Genomic DNA, 16,477 nt, shown 5'->3' on the forward strand with positions numbered 1-16,477 from the left:
AGAGCTACTGTCGTAAGGCACAAACGTCAGTATAAGTTTTTTATTTGAAGCGTAAACAACAATATTTTTACCACACTTGAAAATGTCGAATTTCGTGCCAAATAATGTGTTTTTGCGGGGAATTCTTCTTCATTATTTTAATATGAAGAAAAAAGCAGCCGAAAGTCATCGTATCTTGGTGGAAGTTTATGGTGAGCATGCTCTATCTGAGCGAACGTGCCAGAAGTGGTTTGCACGCTTTAAAAGTGGTGATTTTGGCTTGGAAGACGAAGAACGCGAGGGTGCGCCGCCAAAGTTCATGGATACCGAATTGGAGGAATTGCTCGATCAAGATCCGGCTCAAACGCAAGAAGAGGTTGCAAAAACTTTGGGAGTTGATCAATCAACCATTTCCAAACGTTTAAAAGCCATGGGAATGATCCGAAAGGTAGGCCATTGGGTGCCGTATGAATTGAACGCCGTTTTATGGCATGCGAACAACTGCTTCAACGGCACAAAAGAAAGGGTTTTTTGCATCGAATTGTGACTGGCGATGAAAAGTGGGTCCATTACGACAATCCAAAACGTCGGGCAACGTATGGATACCCTGGCCATGCTTCAACATCGACGTCGGCGCAGAATATTCATGGCCTGAAGGTTATGCTGTGTATCTGGTGGGACCAGCTGGGTGTTGTGTATTATGAGCTACTGAAACCGAATGAAACGATTACGGGGGATGTCTACCGACGACAATTGATGCGTTTGAGCCGAGCACTGCGAAAAAAACGGCCGCAATACGCCGATAGACACGACAAAGTTATTTTGCAACATGACAATGCTCGGCCACATGTTGCACAAGTGGTCAAAACATACTTAGAAACGCTCAAATGGGATGTCCTACCCCACCCGCCGTATAGTCCAGACCTTGCGCCATCCGATTACTATCTCTTCCGATCGATGCAACATGGCCTGGCTGACCAGCACTTCCGTAATTACGATGAAGTCAAAAAATGGATCGATTCGTGGATTGCGGCAAAACCGACCGAATTTTTCACAAAGGGAATCCGTGAATTGCCAGAAAGATGGGAAAAAGTAGTAGTAAGCGATGGACAATATTTTGAATATTAAATTTGTAACCATTTTACGTCAATAAAGTTTCAAATTTCGAAAAAAAACCCGCGCGAACTTATTCATAGTCCTATTAGATAGGGTAAGTCAAGAGCACGGTTAATAAGCTAAAAAAAAATAGATATAATCAGAGACACACAATTTTGAATTTTTATTCAGCTTTTAATTTCGTTATATTTAGGTCTAAGAGCAATAAGTATTGACCTAATGATATACATATGGGCGTAGGAGTTTTTTAAGTCACTGATGAGCTTTGGAACAGTCGACCTCCAACATTTTTTCTGGAAAATATTTTCATTAAAAGACGCTGCATTTGTTCAAGCAAGAAATTAGGTTTTAGTAGCTAACGAGAGATGACTAAGTAAGGAGGGCATATGCTTTGTTTAAGGATCTACAGATCAACACATTTATGGATTTCACTTACAACAACTAATATTAATTGCATGTATGTATGTAAGTACCCCTCAAAATCATATACATATTGGTAAGAAAATTGCCGATTTGCGCCTAGCTGCAATAGCTCATATTCCCTCCAGTAATTAGGGGCGTTTCTACATAATTGCTTTCATCTTGCTTGGCACAAGGTGGGCTACTCCATCTCAATTTTCAATACAACCAACTAGGACCGAATGACGTAACTCTCTACACTCACTCCATACACCATAGACATTCGACGATTTGTAAATGTCATTACTAAGTGCAACCACACCACTCATACTCCTAGAAGCTATTGAAGGCGCCACAGCGAACATGCCACTTACAGCGCACACAATGTCGATGGCATTAGGGCTTATAACGCATACAAGCGAAGAGGAGAGGAGGACTACTTAAGCAGCGAAATGGACGCCAATAAAACATGCTTGAGTGCCACTGCGTATAAAGAAATTAAAACCTGCGTGCGAGTTAATGTGGCATCATTTTTTCCGTCATACCCTAGGGAGGCGCGAAACATTCCAGCTGATGCTACTGTACACGAGGTTTATGTGAATGTTGGGATAAGTAGGATATGCGCACTTGCCTGCAGCTGGGGATATCACTACAACCCAGATAGTAGCCTAGCTAGCGAAGGGAATTTGATGTTTGAGGCAAAAGCAACCACTGCTATTAATCAGGTTCCGCGTCAGTGCTGCTGGCTATCAATATGCCAACAAATACATACATACTTATTTACCCTACACTGCCTTTAAAACTACTGAAGTAAATGAAACACTGGAGTAAATGATAAGTTTTTGTAACGTATTTGCTTCTATTTAATTTTAATAAATTTTTTATGAAATTATTAATTCTTCTCCTACAAAAACACCGTAAATTTAAGTTTCAAATTTTGTGAATTTTTTTTTTTTTTTTAATTCATTAGAATGTCTAACTTTTTCATCAGAATTTTGACAAAAATTTCGAGTATGCAGTTTTATAGCCCATTCAATCTTAAAGTGAAAACGTAAAGTACCAACAGAGTATTTTTTCCACCAACTGATGTATTTGAAAAAGTGTCAGATGGGTTGCAGAGAGTCAAATAGGGTTTCCAATGTACGAGTACTTAAGATGATATTGAAAAGTAATATTAGGGGAAGTGAAAAGTTCTGAGTTTAACGAAGAGCCATAGCTCACAATGCCTAATTTTCAAAAGGTTATACTGAGCGGTACTTTTAAGGTAATACTACGTTCAAAAAGACGTTCTTTGACAGTTCTCTATTTTGTTTGAAGTGGCTCTAAAATCGCATTAATTTTTGACAATTTATTTGTTGACGGTGTCGGGTGGTTTCTTTCATACAAGAAAATTATCGGATATTCGTTAAGTGGGAAAATGCACAAAGCTGTCAGCAAAAAAAAAATTAAAAAAAAAATCAACACGAAGTTAAACTTTTAATTTCCTTATTTACTCCACTCGGGAGCATAGGGCCTCGACAAGACTCTCCTACGGTACACGGTTCTGGGCTGTTGTTTTTGCGCCGTCGCAGTTGATGTCGGCATCTGCTAGTTCGTGCAACATCGACCTTAGCCAAGTCTTCTTTGGCTGCGACCTCTGCTCCCTTGCGGGTTCGAGTCCAGTGCCATTTACGTGATGCAATCTGATAGTTTTCTAAGCGTGTGACCTATCCATCGCCACTTTCCGCGTTTGATTTGCCAAATCTTTCAATGATCTCCACGGCGCGTCGTTGCCGATGATATTCGGCCAGAATATTCTGCAGATGATGGGAAAGCATTTGTTGAAGACAGATTGTAACTTCTGTGTGATAGTTTTAGAGACTAGCCATATTTCACTTCCGTACAATATTACTGACTTCACACATGAGCTGAATATTCGCAGTTTAAAGCTTCTGGATATTTGCGCCCTAGTCCATACTGCATGCATTCGCCTGAACGCCGCTCTTGCTTTGTTTAGCCTGCAGTTGACACCTTCATCTGCTCCGGCATCTGACGTGATAGTGCAGCCATTATGTGACTTGCTTTATTGTGGTTGACTCTCATAGCCTTCGTCTTGGCGATGTTGACCTCCACTCCGGCAGTGCGTGCCAGCGTGACTAGTCTGTCCGCCTTCGCTTGCATATCAGTGAGTTTGTGAGAGAGGAGACTGATGCCATCGGCGAAGTTCAGGTCCTCAAGAAGTCTTCCGAAACTCTATACGGAACCTTTTTTGTGCAGAGTCAATTGGCTCATGACGGCGTCTATGTCGATGGTGATGAGAAGGGCGATAGGGGGCAACCTTGCCTTACGCCTGCGTTGGTGGAGAATGGGTCGCTGATATTGTCGTTGTGGAGCACTATCAGTTCGTAGTTCTCGTAAAGGACTATGATTAGACGGATTATCTTGGCAAGAACTCCATTCCTACTCAACGCCAACCAGAAAGGAGATCACCGTACCCAACACAAGACAAAGTTTAGACTTTATTAGACCAAAATAATGTGTGTGACCAAATTTTTTCTAAAAATTCTAAGAAAATTTCTTGACTTCGTTTAATTTGCACTATGCTTAGCGCTGGGATTTATATGACCTTTGTGGTACAGTGAATCATATTTTCAAAAAAATTTATTAAAATTAAATGAGAAATAAATAAATTGTGTACGCAGTGTATATACACACTGTACACACATACATATATGCCTGTTTCCTAGGCATGCATTGGAATGCCGCAATACCTCTAACTGCACACAGCCCACTCTTAGCTGAGCTGAATAATAGGGCTATCGCAGCGGCGACGACAATTGATGTCACTGCTTATTTATCGTTCTACACACATACATACATATACATATCAGGCGTTAGAGGCATGGCATCCACAGCTAATGCGTATGTGTTTTCGTTGCTATCTGTGCACAGGCATGTAAGTGAAAGGTAGCGAGTCCAATCTATCTCGCATACTAGAAAGCGCCTGCTCGACAAGTCAAATTTGTCGCATTTCACCTGCCATCGTTGCCGCAAGTGTTTCTCGTTTGAGACGACCCTTCAATAGCCAGCAATAAGTAGCCAGTCAGCCAACCAGTAGTCAAATGTTGTTGAGGGCATACGAAGATGCGGCTATTCATACCACACGAACTTACCCACAATACCCACTTGCAAGCAAATTGACGTACAGTGTGTGTGTGTGCTGCAGCGCTAAGCGCCTCTAAGTATGCAACAACAGCGGAAGTATGTGCCTGCGTATGTGTTAGTGGGCGTTGCACGCATAAGTGTGCAATAGCTACTGTCATGTAATATTTAGTCATTGCCTGCGCAGTGGCATAGATGCAACAATAGTATATTAGCAAAAAGAGTAACAACAACAACAGCACCATCAACAATGTGACTGATTGCTGACGGGCGCCCAGCGCCAACGGTTGCCGTGTGTGTCCAGTCAAGCATCTACTCATTCATACATTCACGCAAAAGTCACAATGTGGCCTATTTAGGGTGATGATATGCAGCACCAGTGCCCTCATCGACATATGTATGTATTTAGGTACCTCACAAACATGCATGGTGAACATTTGCATGTGTGTGCTCGTATGTGCAAATGCATATCATTGTCCCGCACTCCATGATGTAGTGTCATTAGAGAATTCACAGGAATACTCATTACCATTTCATGCCAGTCTCGGTGGGCTTAACTTCGCTTTGGCGCTCTTGTTGTTGTTGTTATATACTTTCGCCTTTGTTGCCGCTGCTGACGCTGAATTATTGCCTTATTTCATTGTTGTAGTTTGTGTTCTTGTGCCTATTGCCTACAATTGGGTTGCTACTAGCATTAGAGTCATTTGCCAGCCCTTTTGGTATTCCTCCGTTGGTTGGTGTGCTAAACCTTATTATCGCTTGCATTTATAACTGTAGTATGCGTCAGTTTCCGTACACATATACGTGTAGGTACATACAGATACACAATTTTTCAATTGATTTTTCGCCAGTTGCCACAAGCCCTAAAAGCACTGATTAGTATTGAAATTAAATTTCTGTCATGAAAAAATGTAAGCAGCAGTGCTGCCAGATTATTATTGGTAAGAAATTTAAAGCACCCTATGAGCGCAGATCGGAAATATGTTAAGTTAAATTAAGGAAGTTAAGTAAAGTTACGTTAAGTTAAGTTAAGTTAAGTTAAGTTAAGTTAAGTTAAGTTAAGTTAAGTTAAGTTAAGTTAAGTTAAGTTAAGTTAAGTTAAGTTAAGTTAAGTTAAGTTAAGTTAAGTTAAGTTAAGTTAAGTTAAGTTAAGTTAAGTTAAGTTAAGTTAAGTTAAGTTAAGTTAAGTTAAGTTAAGTTAAGTTAAGTTAAGTTAAGTTAAGTTAAGTTAAGTTAAGTTAAGTTAAGTTAAGTTAAGTTAAGTTAAGTTAAGTTAAGTTAAGTTAAGTTAAGTTAAGTTAAGTTAAGTTAAGTTAAGTTAAGTTAAATTAAGTTAAGTTAAGTTAAGTTAAGTTAACTTAAGTTAAGTTAAGTTAAGTTAAGTTAAGTTAAGTTAAGTTAAGTTAAGTTAAGTTAAGTTAAGTTAAGTTAAGTTAAGTTAAGTTAAGTTAAGTTAAGTTAAGTTAAGTTAAGTTAAGTTAAGTTAAGTTAAGTTAAGTTAAGTCAAGTTAAGTTAAGTTAACTTAAGTTAAGTTAAGTTATTTATTTATTTTTGGTTTTTTTATTTTATTTATTTATTTCTTAATTCTTTTTTTTTGTATTATGTATTCGCTTCAAGTAATTTAAGTAATTAATTAAATTTATTAATTTAATGCAATTTCATAACACAAGTAAATGTCTATAACCAGCACTGTGCTACATAACTATAGTACAGGGCCTTATTGGCAAGTTTCAAAATACATAAGATTTAATTTGGAATATGAATTTGAATAACTTTTTCATGAAAATATAGCTCATTTTGCTACAAAAGCCATATAAATTTGAGTTTAAAGCTTTGTTCAAATTTAAAAAAAAATTCAGAAAATTTCGTCAAAATTGAACTCTTTTTATTAACAATTTTTAGAAAAATTCTCGAGTAGGCAGTTTTATAGCCCATTGAACTTCGATATAATAAAGTGCAAATTTGAAGTAGCTCAAAAATCTCGTTGATTTTGGGTATCCTTTTTTTCTATATTATATGAAAATTGTCGAGCATTTGTTATATGCAAAAAGCACGCAAAACGGCCAACAAAAAGCAACGCGATTTTTAAGACAAGATTAAAATTTTGTTTAAATTAAATGATTAATGTTTGATTTTTTTGATAAATGGGAAATGATTAAATTAATTTAAATTAATTTTAAAACTTGACAAAAGTCCCCTGTGTCATTGCTATATAACGCAGTGTACACTCGTAAGAAGCCAACAGAATAAATTTCACTTTACTTTCCCTTTTTCACTAAAACTTCTCTCTTTCACTCTCTTCTTACAGCGGACACTCTGCCACATCTCTGCTACAACGTGAAATGTCCGCCCATGTCCGAAATGACCTGTCCGCCGGACAGCAGCGTACGCGAAATTCTCAACACAATTGAAGTGCAGCAAATGACCGCAGCGCCCGATACCGTCGACGAAACGCAATTCAATATCACCGAAATTGATGAAGAAATCTTTGCCGAATGTTGCCTGGGAAAGAAGTGCCTCTGCAAAACTTGCTACATACCCGACTGTCATGGCGAGGATGAAGTAGTCGTGGAGCTGTTGCCCGAATCGATGAACAAACCCGGCCATTGTTGTGGTGAATATGAATGTCAACGCAAACCGAATTGCACAGCAGGAGGCGATAGTCAGCAATATTGGCTGAAAGGTTGTCAGCGCTGCCACTGCTTCTCGGGCAAACCCATGTGCATACAAATCTGCGATGAGGCTGTCAACAAAACCAAAGCAATTTGCAAACCAGAAAAGTTGAACGTCTTCTTTGAGCATGGCGAAAGCTGGCGTGTGGGCTGCTATGAGTGTGAATGTGTCGATGGCGTTGAAAAGTGTGTGCTACCCTTCTGCAGTAACATCAATTGTCCGCGCGAGCGACAGGTGACGCTTAAGGATGGCTGTTGCCCCATTTGTTGGCCCGACTGTGCGCCCATGCCCAACGAGTTGATTAGCGCTAGAAATGGGAATAATAAGTACGGCAGTGGGCCACGTCGTTACGATGATGATATAACAGAGGAGCTAGACGATAATAATACACCGCATAACACCGACTATAGTGCAGAGAATGAGATTGACACATTGCCGGATATACCATTCGGGGAGGAGGACGAACAGCAGCAGGAGGAAACTGAGAAGCAGTTAAGTGGTGCTAACAGCACAGCTGAAGCGCAGACAACTACGAAAGCAGCGGATGGCAACACAACCACCGGCAGCAGCATTAGCGCTGCAAACTCTACAACCACCACTACTACCATAACCACATCCACATCCACCGCCAGCCCAGCAGGCCACACAACTGCTAGCTTAGCGCTTGCCGAGTACTTGCCTATATCGCCCAGCACCGCAGCCCCACAGGCAATCGATGCGCTAGCCAGTGAGCCTGCTATTGTCACCGCTTGCCCGCCTGTTGCGGCCTCACGTCATGACGCACCCGCCACTTTCCAGCTATACCCCGAAGATGTCATGCCAGAAGTTCAAGTCATATCGGAGTCTTGTAAGCACTGGATGATCTACATTGTCATCGGTATTTTGGTTGCTCTCATTGCGGTACTGATAGCTTGGATTATCCAGTTGCGTTTGAAACAACGCTCCTATCGGCCAGTCTCGCATACCGATGATAACTTCAATAAGATGTCCTGTAATATTAAGGCAACAAATGCGTATGTTTAAGAGATGAGCTTTGCAGTAAGAAGGAAGTGCACATGCGTAGGTATCTTGAAGAAATGTATGTGTGTATGTGTGTGTGTACGTGCTAGAATGAAAGAAAGGCGGTTTGAGCAGATATTTTTCCTACGAGGATTCGATGAAAGTATAGTGTTTGTATAATAAAAGGAAGATGAAGGTACCTACATGAAAAACAAAAACAACAACAAGAAAGTACAGAAAAGAAAGTAAGAAAAGCAAAGGCTTTGATCCAAAATACTAACAGTTGATAATTGTATAGTTGAATAACTGAGTTTTACGTTCTTAAAACAGGTGTTAAAATATATCGCTTCCTTGCCAAATCAAATTAAAAGGTAGCTTGAGCAAATTTTTCGAGGAACAGCTGAAGAAAAATGGACTAATGCGGGTAACAAATGATTCATTCACACATTTTTGGAAGCCTTGAATTGCAAAGCTTTTAAATTTCCATTTTAAAAAAACCATCCTTACATGAGCTGAACAGCTCTACAGTTGCTTGTAATTTAGCTTAACTCAGTTACGGCCTGGATACCTTCAGTCCTACTCGAGCTTGACATAAAGCTGATTTTAGAAACCGAACTATAGCAAAGCATCCGGTGGGGCTTCGATACCGCATTTTGTTTGAAAGTTTAGGGATTAGTATAATTTGCGCAGCCATTCATATACAAGAACATCTGAGGGGTACTGAAAGGTGTAGCTTTTTTGAGGGTTCGAAAATGAGTATAGTTGGCTTAGCCATTAGTTGCCGACAAATTCTAGATTTGGTGTTCTGTATTCTTGATTGCTTCATATTTATGCAGCCTTCATTTGACACATCTTAACTTTATCCGTTTTACTCAGAAACTCAATTGGCGAGATAATCATTCATGTACAGACAAATCATTACAACGGACCAAAATCACGTAAGCGGTTATCAAGAAGAAGAATTCACAAGCCTATAAGAGGGCAAAGTGTCCATACAGGAGCCATGTAGGTTTTATCTTAACTAATAAGGAAAATTTCGAAATTTCGTGGAACAAGCGGCATTTTCATATGCAGCAAATGCGTGTACCAGAACATCGAGGACAAATTACATAAGTTTTTGTAGTTGTTTAAAAACGATTTTTCCACACACCAGATGTATCCGATAGACTACCTTTGCTCCAGCTGATGCTAAATAATTCTTATTCTTTCTCAAAATAGGAGACAAAGGTGACATATTACACACCTTTGGAGTAAAATCAATAATCAGTCTCATCGCATTCGTAGTAAACTTTCGACTCTACAATCAGCTGGACCTCATGGTTTACCATTCACTTTTTTTGAACGCCTGGAACATTGAACTAAATATCTTGAGTAGCATTTTGAAGGGCATTTTAAGCTAAGACGATACCAACCGAACTTCCTAATAACAAATTTTAAGGAAATTATTTGAATCCGAGGTAATTACCTCATCACCATTTAAATTATAAAATTTTCTTTACTGCCTAAGGTTAGCTTACTGAACCAAGCAAACTAATATTTTTGCCTACTGCTCTGCCACTAGCCTACACACTATATTTTATTACTTATTCCAAATATTCTACCCATTATTATTAGATAGTTCATGTCCTCGATCCCAATTACGTATCTATTGAAGTCAGAGATTAACCCATGTCATCCAACCGTTTCATATGTCTGATATGAAGTTTGTGGATATGAGACAGACTATTCCAAAAATAGTGCATAATGCGTTCCGTAAATTATTTAAAAATCAGGTGACGCCTGCGTGACATAAAGCGCGGCATTTTGTGTGCCGTAAATATACAGTGAGTCAAAAAAGTTTTGGCACAGTTACTTTTTGTTTGTATTATTCGCAATATTTGTCATGCCAATTTTTTTTTTGTAAATTTTTTGTGAAAATAAAATTCATTTTATTGAAAAAAAATTGTTTCTAAAGATTTAAATTTTATACAACATTAAAAATATTCATCAACTTTTTCAAAAAAAATTCCGAATTTTTATTTTTTTTTTCTGGTATGTAGTTTTACAGTTCATTTAATGCTAGTGCAACAAAGTGCAAGTATGAGGTTGCTGAAAATGCGCGTTGATTTATAATATTTTTTGTGTTTTAAATATTTAAATGCAGTCGGAACATGCAGAGACCGTCAGCAGAGAAATCATAAAAAATTATTAGAAATTAACTATAATTTATAGCATTTTCAAACTTGCTTTTTTTATACTGAAATTTTATTTTATTTTTATTTATTTATTTATTTATTTTTATTTATTTATTTAAGTCTATGAATTACAATCCTTACAGACTATGATATAAAAGTTGCTTAGACTAAACTACAGATATACATGTAATCAGAAACAACTATAATATAGAATTTACGAGATTTAAAAATGCTACTCTTGAAAGCGAAAAATCGAGAACAACATCATTATAAACGGAATTCAATTCCCACAAAGAACGAGTAATGCGAATTAAAGAAGCTCTAAACCTGCATACCAGAAATCTAGTTAAAAATAAATGAATAAATAAAAAAATTACTACGAAGTTCTGTTGAAAACTTCATCCATCTTATTTTTTATTATTTGATTTTGCACAAAGTATGAATTTTTGATTTATACGGCTTTTATTCACGTTGCATTCATGAAAGGTGGTGGCACTACATCAACAACAATGTTTTGTACGTTCGATTGTCACGCATAAGTATTGACAAAGTAGAAAACAAAAACTGAAATTGCCTTGCATCATTCTGCGCTGGCCGGAAAAAAAACATGTCAGCTTATTCTTTTTTTTCGTTGTTCACTCCTCTCGAGCGCATAGGGCCTCAACAAGACTCAGTCTTGCGTTGGCTTCGTTAATCTTAGGTTATTAGGGTGACGCTGTTAGCTCATTTAAATTGCAAAATATTATAAAAAAACACTGTGCCAAAACTTTCGCGGCTGACTGTATAAGTATATTATTATATATTATTTCATTGCACTCGTTTGCTCGAAGAATAAATAGTAAGCAAATAACACAATCTGCTATTCGGAATTGCATACTTTAAGGCGAGAGAGCTAATTACCACAGCACGCATAAGCTCATTTCAATACAGGCATATATTAGCAGATGAAAATCTGAAGTTAACTAGAGCAATAAGCACAATTCTAGTGCAATTCAGTGCAGAAACTTAATGCCCTCGCATACTAAGCAGCAACACCAAGCGCAGGGAATCAGCACATTTTTTGCCTCTGCGCTCCACTCATCTAATGATCTGCACTAAATTATTCAATTATATGGAAACCGCAATTTCTTTTAAGTTGCTACGGTGGTAGCTGAATAAATATCTGGCGATAGAAAGGATATTTCTGTGTAATGAAACATTCCTTAAGGTGTTTTGGCAGTTTTTTTAAAATATATTTTTTACACTTGCCATAATAATTTTTGGCTGATGAAGTTTAATCGTTGCTTATGCCCCAATTTTACACCTACTGTAGAGTCTTGTAGATCCAAGTATTTGGTGTAGCTTTAAATGTGTTATTAAAAAGCATTCACTATTGAGATAATATGAAGCAAAAAACTAAATATTAATGTGGGAAATACTACAGAGTTATAACAGGAAGATCACTAATAAAAAAGATTGACAGAATATATTAATGATAACGAACAAAACTGTCGTTGTAGAAACTACAGGAAACTATTTAAAGATTTTTGACGGAGCTGAGGTGGTAAAACATCTACACAAACACAGATGGCAGCACCACTTGCGGTGGATTGTCGTTGAGCATTAAGTTTTGGGCTCAGACGGCGAGTTTAGGAAATCAGCTTTGCCCAGCAAGGATGAAGTCCAGACGCTTAGGCGCGCCTGCTCGGGTATTTCGGGTTGATGTGCCAAATTAAGGCGGACAAAACAGTATCTCTGCTCAACAGATTGCTGGAGTACTCATGAGAGAAAGCACTTTTAAGGTTTCAAAGTAGTTAAGTTCTAGAAATGAAAAGTGGAAGGCCCAGTAGATCTTAAGATCCCAGCGCATATCTCAGACACATATCGATCTATCCATCTAAAAACATGTCCACCACAATGGCGTTTGTTTACTGGAAAGTGCAAATAAATATTTTTCTTATTCAAGAAATTATCAAGCAATTGCTCAAAGTACGCAAGCACACACATACACACATTTATAGATACTAATTTTACTTTACACTTTTACTTTTTTTTTTTTAAATCGCCATCATTGATTTTTTTGTTTTTATTTTGCATATTGTAGACGAAGATCTCAATTTCCATTTTGATAAAATTTTTTATTTTCACCTAAAAAAGTCTAAGTTTATCGAAAAAAATTCATTGCTACCCACATTTTACATAGACGCATTCAATCACGCGCATATTTGATAAATGCTTACTATGAAATTTAACTAAAAGTATTGCAAAAAAATATATTTTATTTTACTTTATTTTATTTGTAAAGCTCACAAATTTTATTCATTTTTAATTCTAATTTTTAGTACTTTATATGAATAGTAGTTAAAATTTTCTTGATCTTAAGTACATTTTTTGCTTTATTAAACCATAAAATCTAGTTTTACTGCACATTTAGAAATAATTAAATTTTTTTATTTTTTTTGCTTTTTCCCTGGTTAAGCGTTGCAACTTATCCACTACTGGGGGCAAAATAGAAATTTAAGTTAAACTGAGCTGCTATGGAGAATTAGAATTATTGAAGAGAAATATTTATTAGCAGCTAATGTCATTTCTTGTCCAGACAACGAGTTTATAATTTTTTCCATAATATTGTAAAAAAGAAAATTTAATATTTTTTTTCATTATAACCGTAATTTAGCGAAAGAATACCTATAGTATTAACTTACTTTTAGCTTGCGTGTAATCAATTTAGTATAAGTTTCATTGGAAAAATATATACATCTATTCCGTATTTACAGTGAAAGTTCACGCTTGCTTGTTTTAAAGAGTGTGTGGGAATTTCGCAACAAAAAATTGTATTAAAAGTTAGATTTAACTTGGCTGATCAAGAATCATGCCACATAAACCCAAGAACAGGTCACAGAGCACAAGGCAGGTAGATTATCAGGTTTGGCCATCCGAAGCCAAATTGCGAGAGTAACTTCTGCTCCATGTCATTGGAGGCGCGCCATCAATATTTTGCTCTTCCCACACGCATTCATACATTCATCCAATCAATCGATCTTTATGTATGGCAACATAGTAAGATGGATGAGACTGCGTTGATTTCTTCTTATATCACCAACAAAATTTTGTTTGTCGTAAAATAACCGCTCGCATAAACCCAGTTACATGAGCAAATCAGCTGAGGTCTTCAAAATCACTGAGAGCCGGTTAACGGTCGAATGTCAGCCACACCTCTGCATTCTGTCCATCGTATGTAGAGCACTAACTAATCCCACCTGAGAGACCGACCATTTTACTATGATATTTTGTTTTTACAATGCATGCAAAATCAGAAATAGAGAGAGAGAGAGATAGAGTGACAGAAAGAGAGAAAAAGAAATATAGAGAGGTATAGCACGAGTGAGTTAGACAGCGCGAGCGAAAAGTTGCTTGAAGCCAGTGTTGCCAGATTTTTTTTTTTGCAAAAAATGTACATATCCAAAAAAACTGCTTTTGAAAAAAAACTCCAAAACATTTTTTTCTTCAATTCCAGATTTGGTTTTAATTTCATTAAAAATCAATAAGAAAAACTATAACTTAAAATAAAATAATAAAGACAGTTTAAATAATACTTAAACAAAAACAGTCTTTATAAACTGATAACGAAAGCGAGAGAGAAAGAGCGAGAAGTGGCTTGAAGCCAGTATTGCCAGTTATTATTTTTTTTTTAACTTTAAATATCTAAAAACCATTGCTTTCAACCAAAAAACTCTGAAAACTATTTTTTTAATACGGATTTTTTTTTTTTACTTTTATTAAAAATCAATAACAAAAAACTGTAACTTAAAATAAAATAATAAAAGCAGTTTAAATAAAACTTAATTAAACAAAAACAGTCTTTATAAACTAGAATATTTAAATCAGATTTTTTGTTAATTCATTCAGTTTTCTATATTATTTTTTCGTGAATTGCTTAGTTAATTTTTGTATGCTTTTTTCTCGATACCGCAAATTTAGTAATATACAATCTAAATCATTTTTTTTTTTTAATAATTCTTTTATTCCTAAAATGCCAGAGAGTGCTGGAATTTCTAATTTATTTATTTTTGTCTTATTCAAATCGATTTTTTCCACATTTGCCGAGTGCCATTGAGTGCTCCAAAAAGGCAAAGCCTACATCTCCATCGAACTTTTTGTCTTAATAATGTACTCCCAAAATGTTTAAATATCAGTTACATAAATCCAACTAACCGATAAGTCAATTCTATCCAAATATGTGTAACGTAGTTCGCGTTTTTCATCATCAGCTGCCTATAATTCTGCCTAGCTTAAACGACTGTAAATGAAATATATTTTTACTTATATCTTCAATTCAGAAATTTCGGAAAAACTTGAGTTTGTACTAATGAAGTAATTTGAAAAATGATAAGCTTATCTAAAAAACTGTCACTTATAGTTAAAACATTCAATCTGGCAACATTGCTTAGAATATACATGTAAGAGCAGCGACGTTGGCAGCGCAAGCAGGGTATTCAGGCGTAAATAGGAAAACCAAAGATGGCCGATACTGGTATGGAGGAGTGGGCTTCACATCTTACACGTGACGTACTAGATAGTGGGACAACTTTGGTGGATCTTCATGCCTCTCTAACCTACTCGGTGACAAGAGGAATGCGTAATCAAGCCCGCTGTATCCTGGAGAGTAGTCTGAACTGAGTCTGAATGAAGTATTGTGAAGAGTAGAGAATACAAAATTATGTTATTGAAGTGGAAATCCCCATTTTATTCACTTAAACATTCAAAAATTTCAGGAATTCTACTCTCTCGCGCCTCATCTGGCCGCTGGAAAAATAAGATGCTGTAATAGACAGACGGCCGCTGTAGCCGAATGGGTTGGTGCGTGACCAACCATTCGGAATTCACAGAGAGAACGTTGGTTCAAATCTCGGTGAAACCAAAATTAATAAAAACATTTTCTAATAGCGGTCGCCCCTCGGCAGGCAATAGCAAACTTCCGATTGTATTTCTGCTATGAAAAAGCTCCTCATAAAAATATCTGCCATTCGAAGTCGGCTTGAAACTGTAGGTCCCTCCATTTGTGCAACATCATCAAGACGCACGCCACAAATAGGAGGCGGAGCTCTATAATAGATAAATGGGTCGGCAGTCTTTTGTAGTTAATTAATTAGTGCTAAACAGGCTCCTTTGAGTGATTAGATCATCGGACTAAGTTGCAACTATTATACAGCAAATTCACCTCATCAACTTGGAGGTCAGACCACATTTCGATCGAGACGTTTTCTGTAGACCCTTGAGAAGACTCTTGGCTTTCATTGAAGCTTTGTCAAATGAAAGGTGAAAATAACTTTCGAATAATGCTACAGATTGCTTAGAGGCTAGACTTCCTCGGCCTATTCAAGTACTGTCTCTTCAAAATGAAAAAAAGCTGAGTCTCATTTCTACCTTTCATTGAAGGGCGAAGTTTAGCTTTTACCCTGAATTTCCCTGACTAGGCGAACTCTCCATTTTGGGGATATTACTTTTTCCTCCTGCAATGATTGCAATTATAGGACATTTTTCATACTCTTTTTCATTTACACGCAAATCAGCGTGAACTGCACTAATAAAATGTTGAACAAATAAGTCTATGAACATTTTACATGTTTCTGTATGGTAAAAAAAAAACAATGCATAGTTTTAATGAAAACAAAAATGTGCGAAAAAATTCAATAAATTGTATTTAATTTAATTTACTAAATTAAAAAGCGAAACAAACTTAGTAACATTTATATGGTGTGGAAAAATAAATCATTCATAATTTATTCAAGGCATTACACACTATGTATGTATGTGATATTTGTTAGTAAGTGTTGCAAAGGGAAAATGAATAATGAATATGAATATTAAATAGATTTACGATTACTAACTTACTTCAAAGCTTAACTGAAAAAAGGAGTTGCATTGTATGCGCAAAATGAGAAAGGGAAAAAATTTCTAGCTTTTTAGGATCGACAAAGAAACGCTGATCGAACGAACATTTAAAAATTTTATT

General features: G+C 36.6%; 1 protein-coding gene across 1 annotated transcript in view; it reads left to right on the top strand.

Moving 5' to 3' along the window:
* The window catches only part of LOC128861920 (uncharacterized), a 53,613-nt gene extending 38,144 nt beyond the window's left edge, over positions 1 to 15,469 (top strand). Inside the window, exons 2-4 of the mRNA XM_054100296.1 lie at positions 3,751 to 3,874; positions 6,945 to 8,368; positions 12,566 to 15,469. Of these exons, the coding sequence (XP_053956271.1) occupies positions 3,751 to 3,874; positions 6,945 to 8,332 (1,512 nt within the window). The 3' untranslated portion in view covers positions 8,333 to 8,368; positions 12,566 to 15,469. The remainder of the gene's footprint in view (positions 1 to 3,750; positions 3,875 to 6,944; positions 8,369 to 12,565) is intronic.
* Positions 15,470 to 16,477: the final 1,008 nt, after the last annotated feature.

Source organism: Anastrepha ludens, chromosome 4 (genome assembly GCF_028408465.1).
Source record: "Anastrepha ludens isolate Willacy chromosome 4, idAnaLude1.1, whole genome shotgun sequence".
Classification (NCBI taxonomy): Eukaryota; Metazoa; Arthropoda; class Insecta; order Diptera; family Tephritidae; genus Anastrepha; species Anastrepha ludens.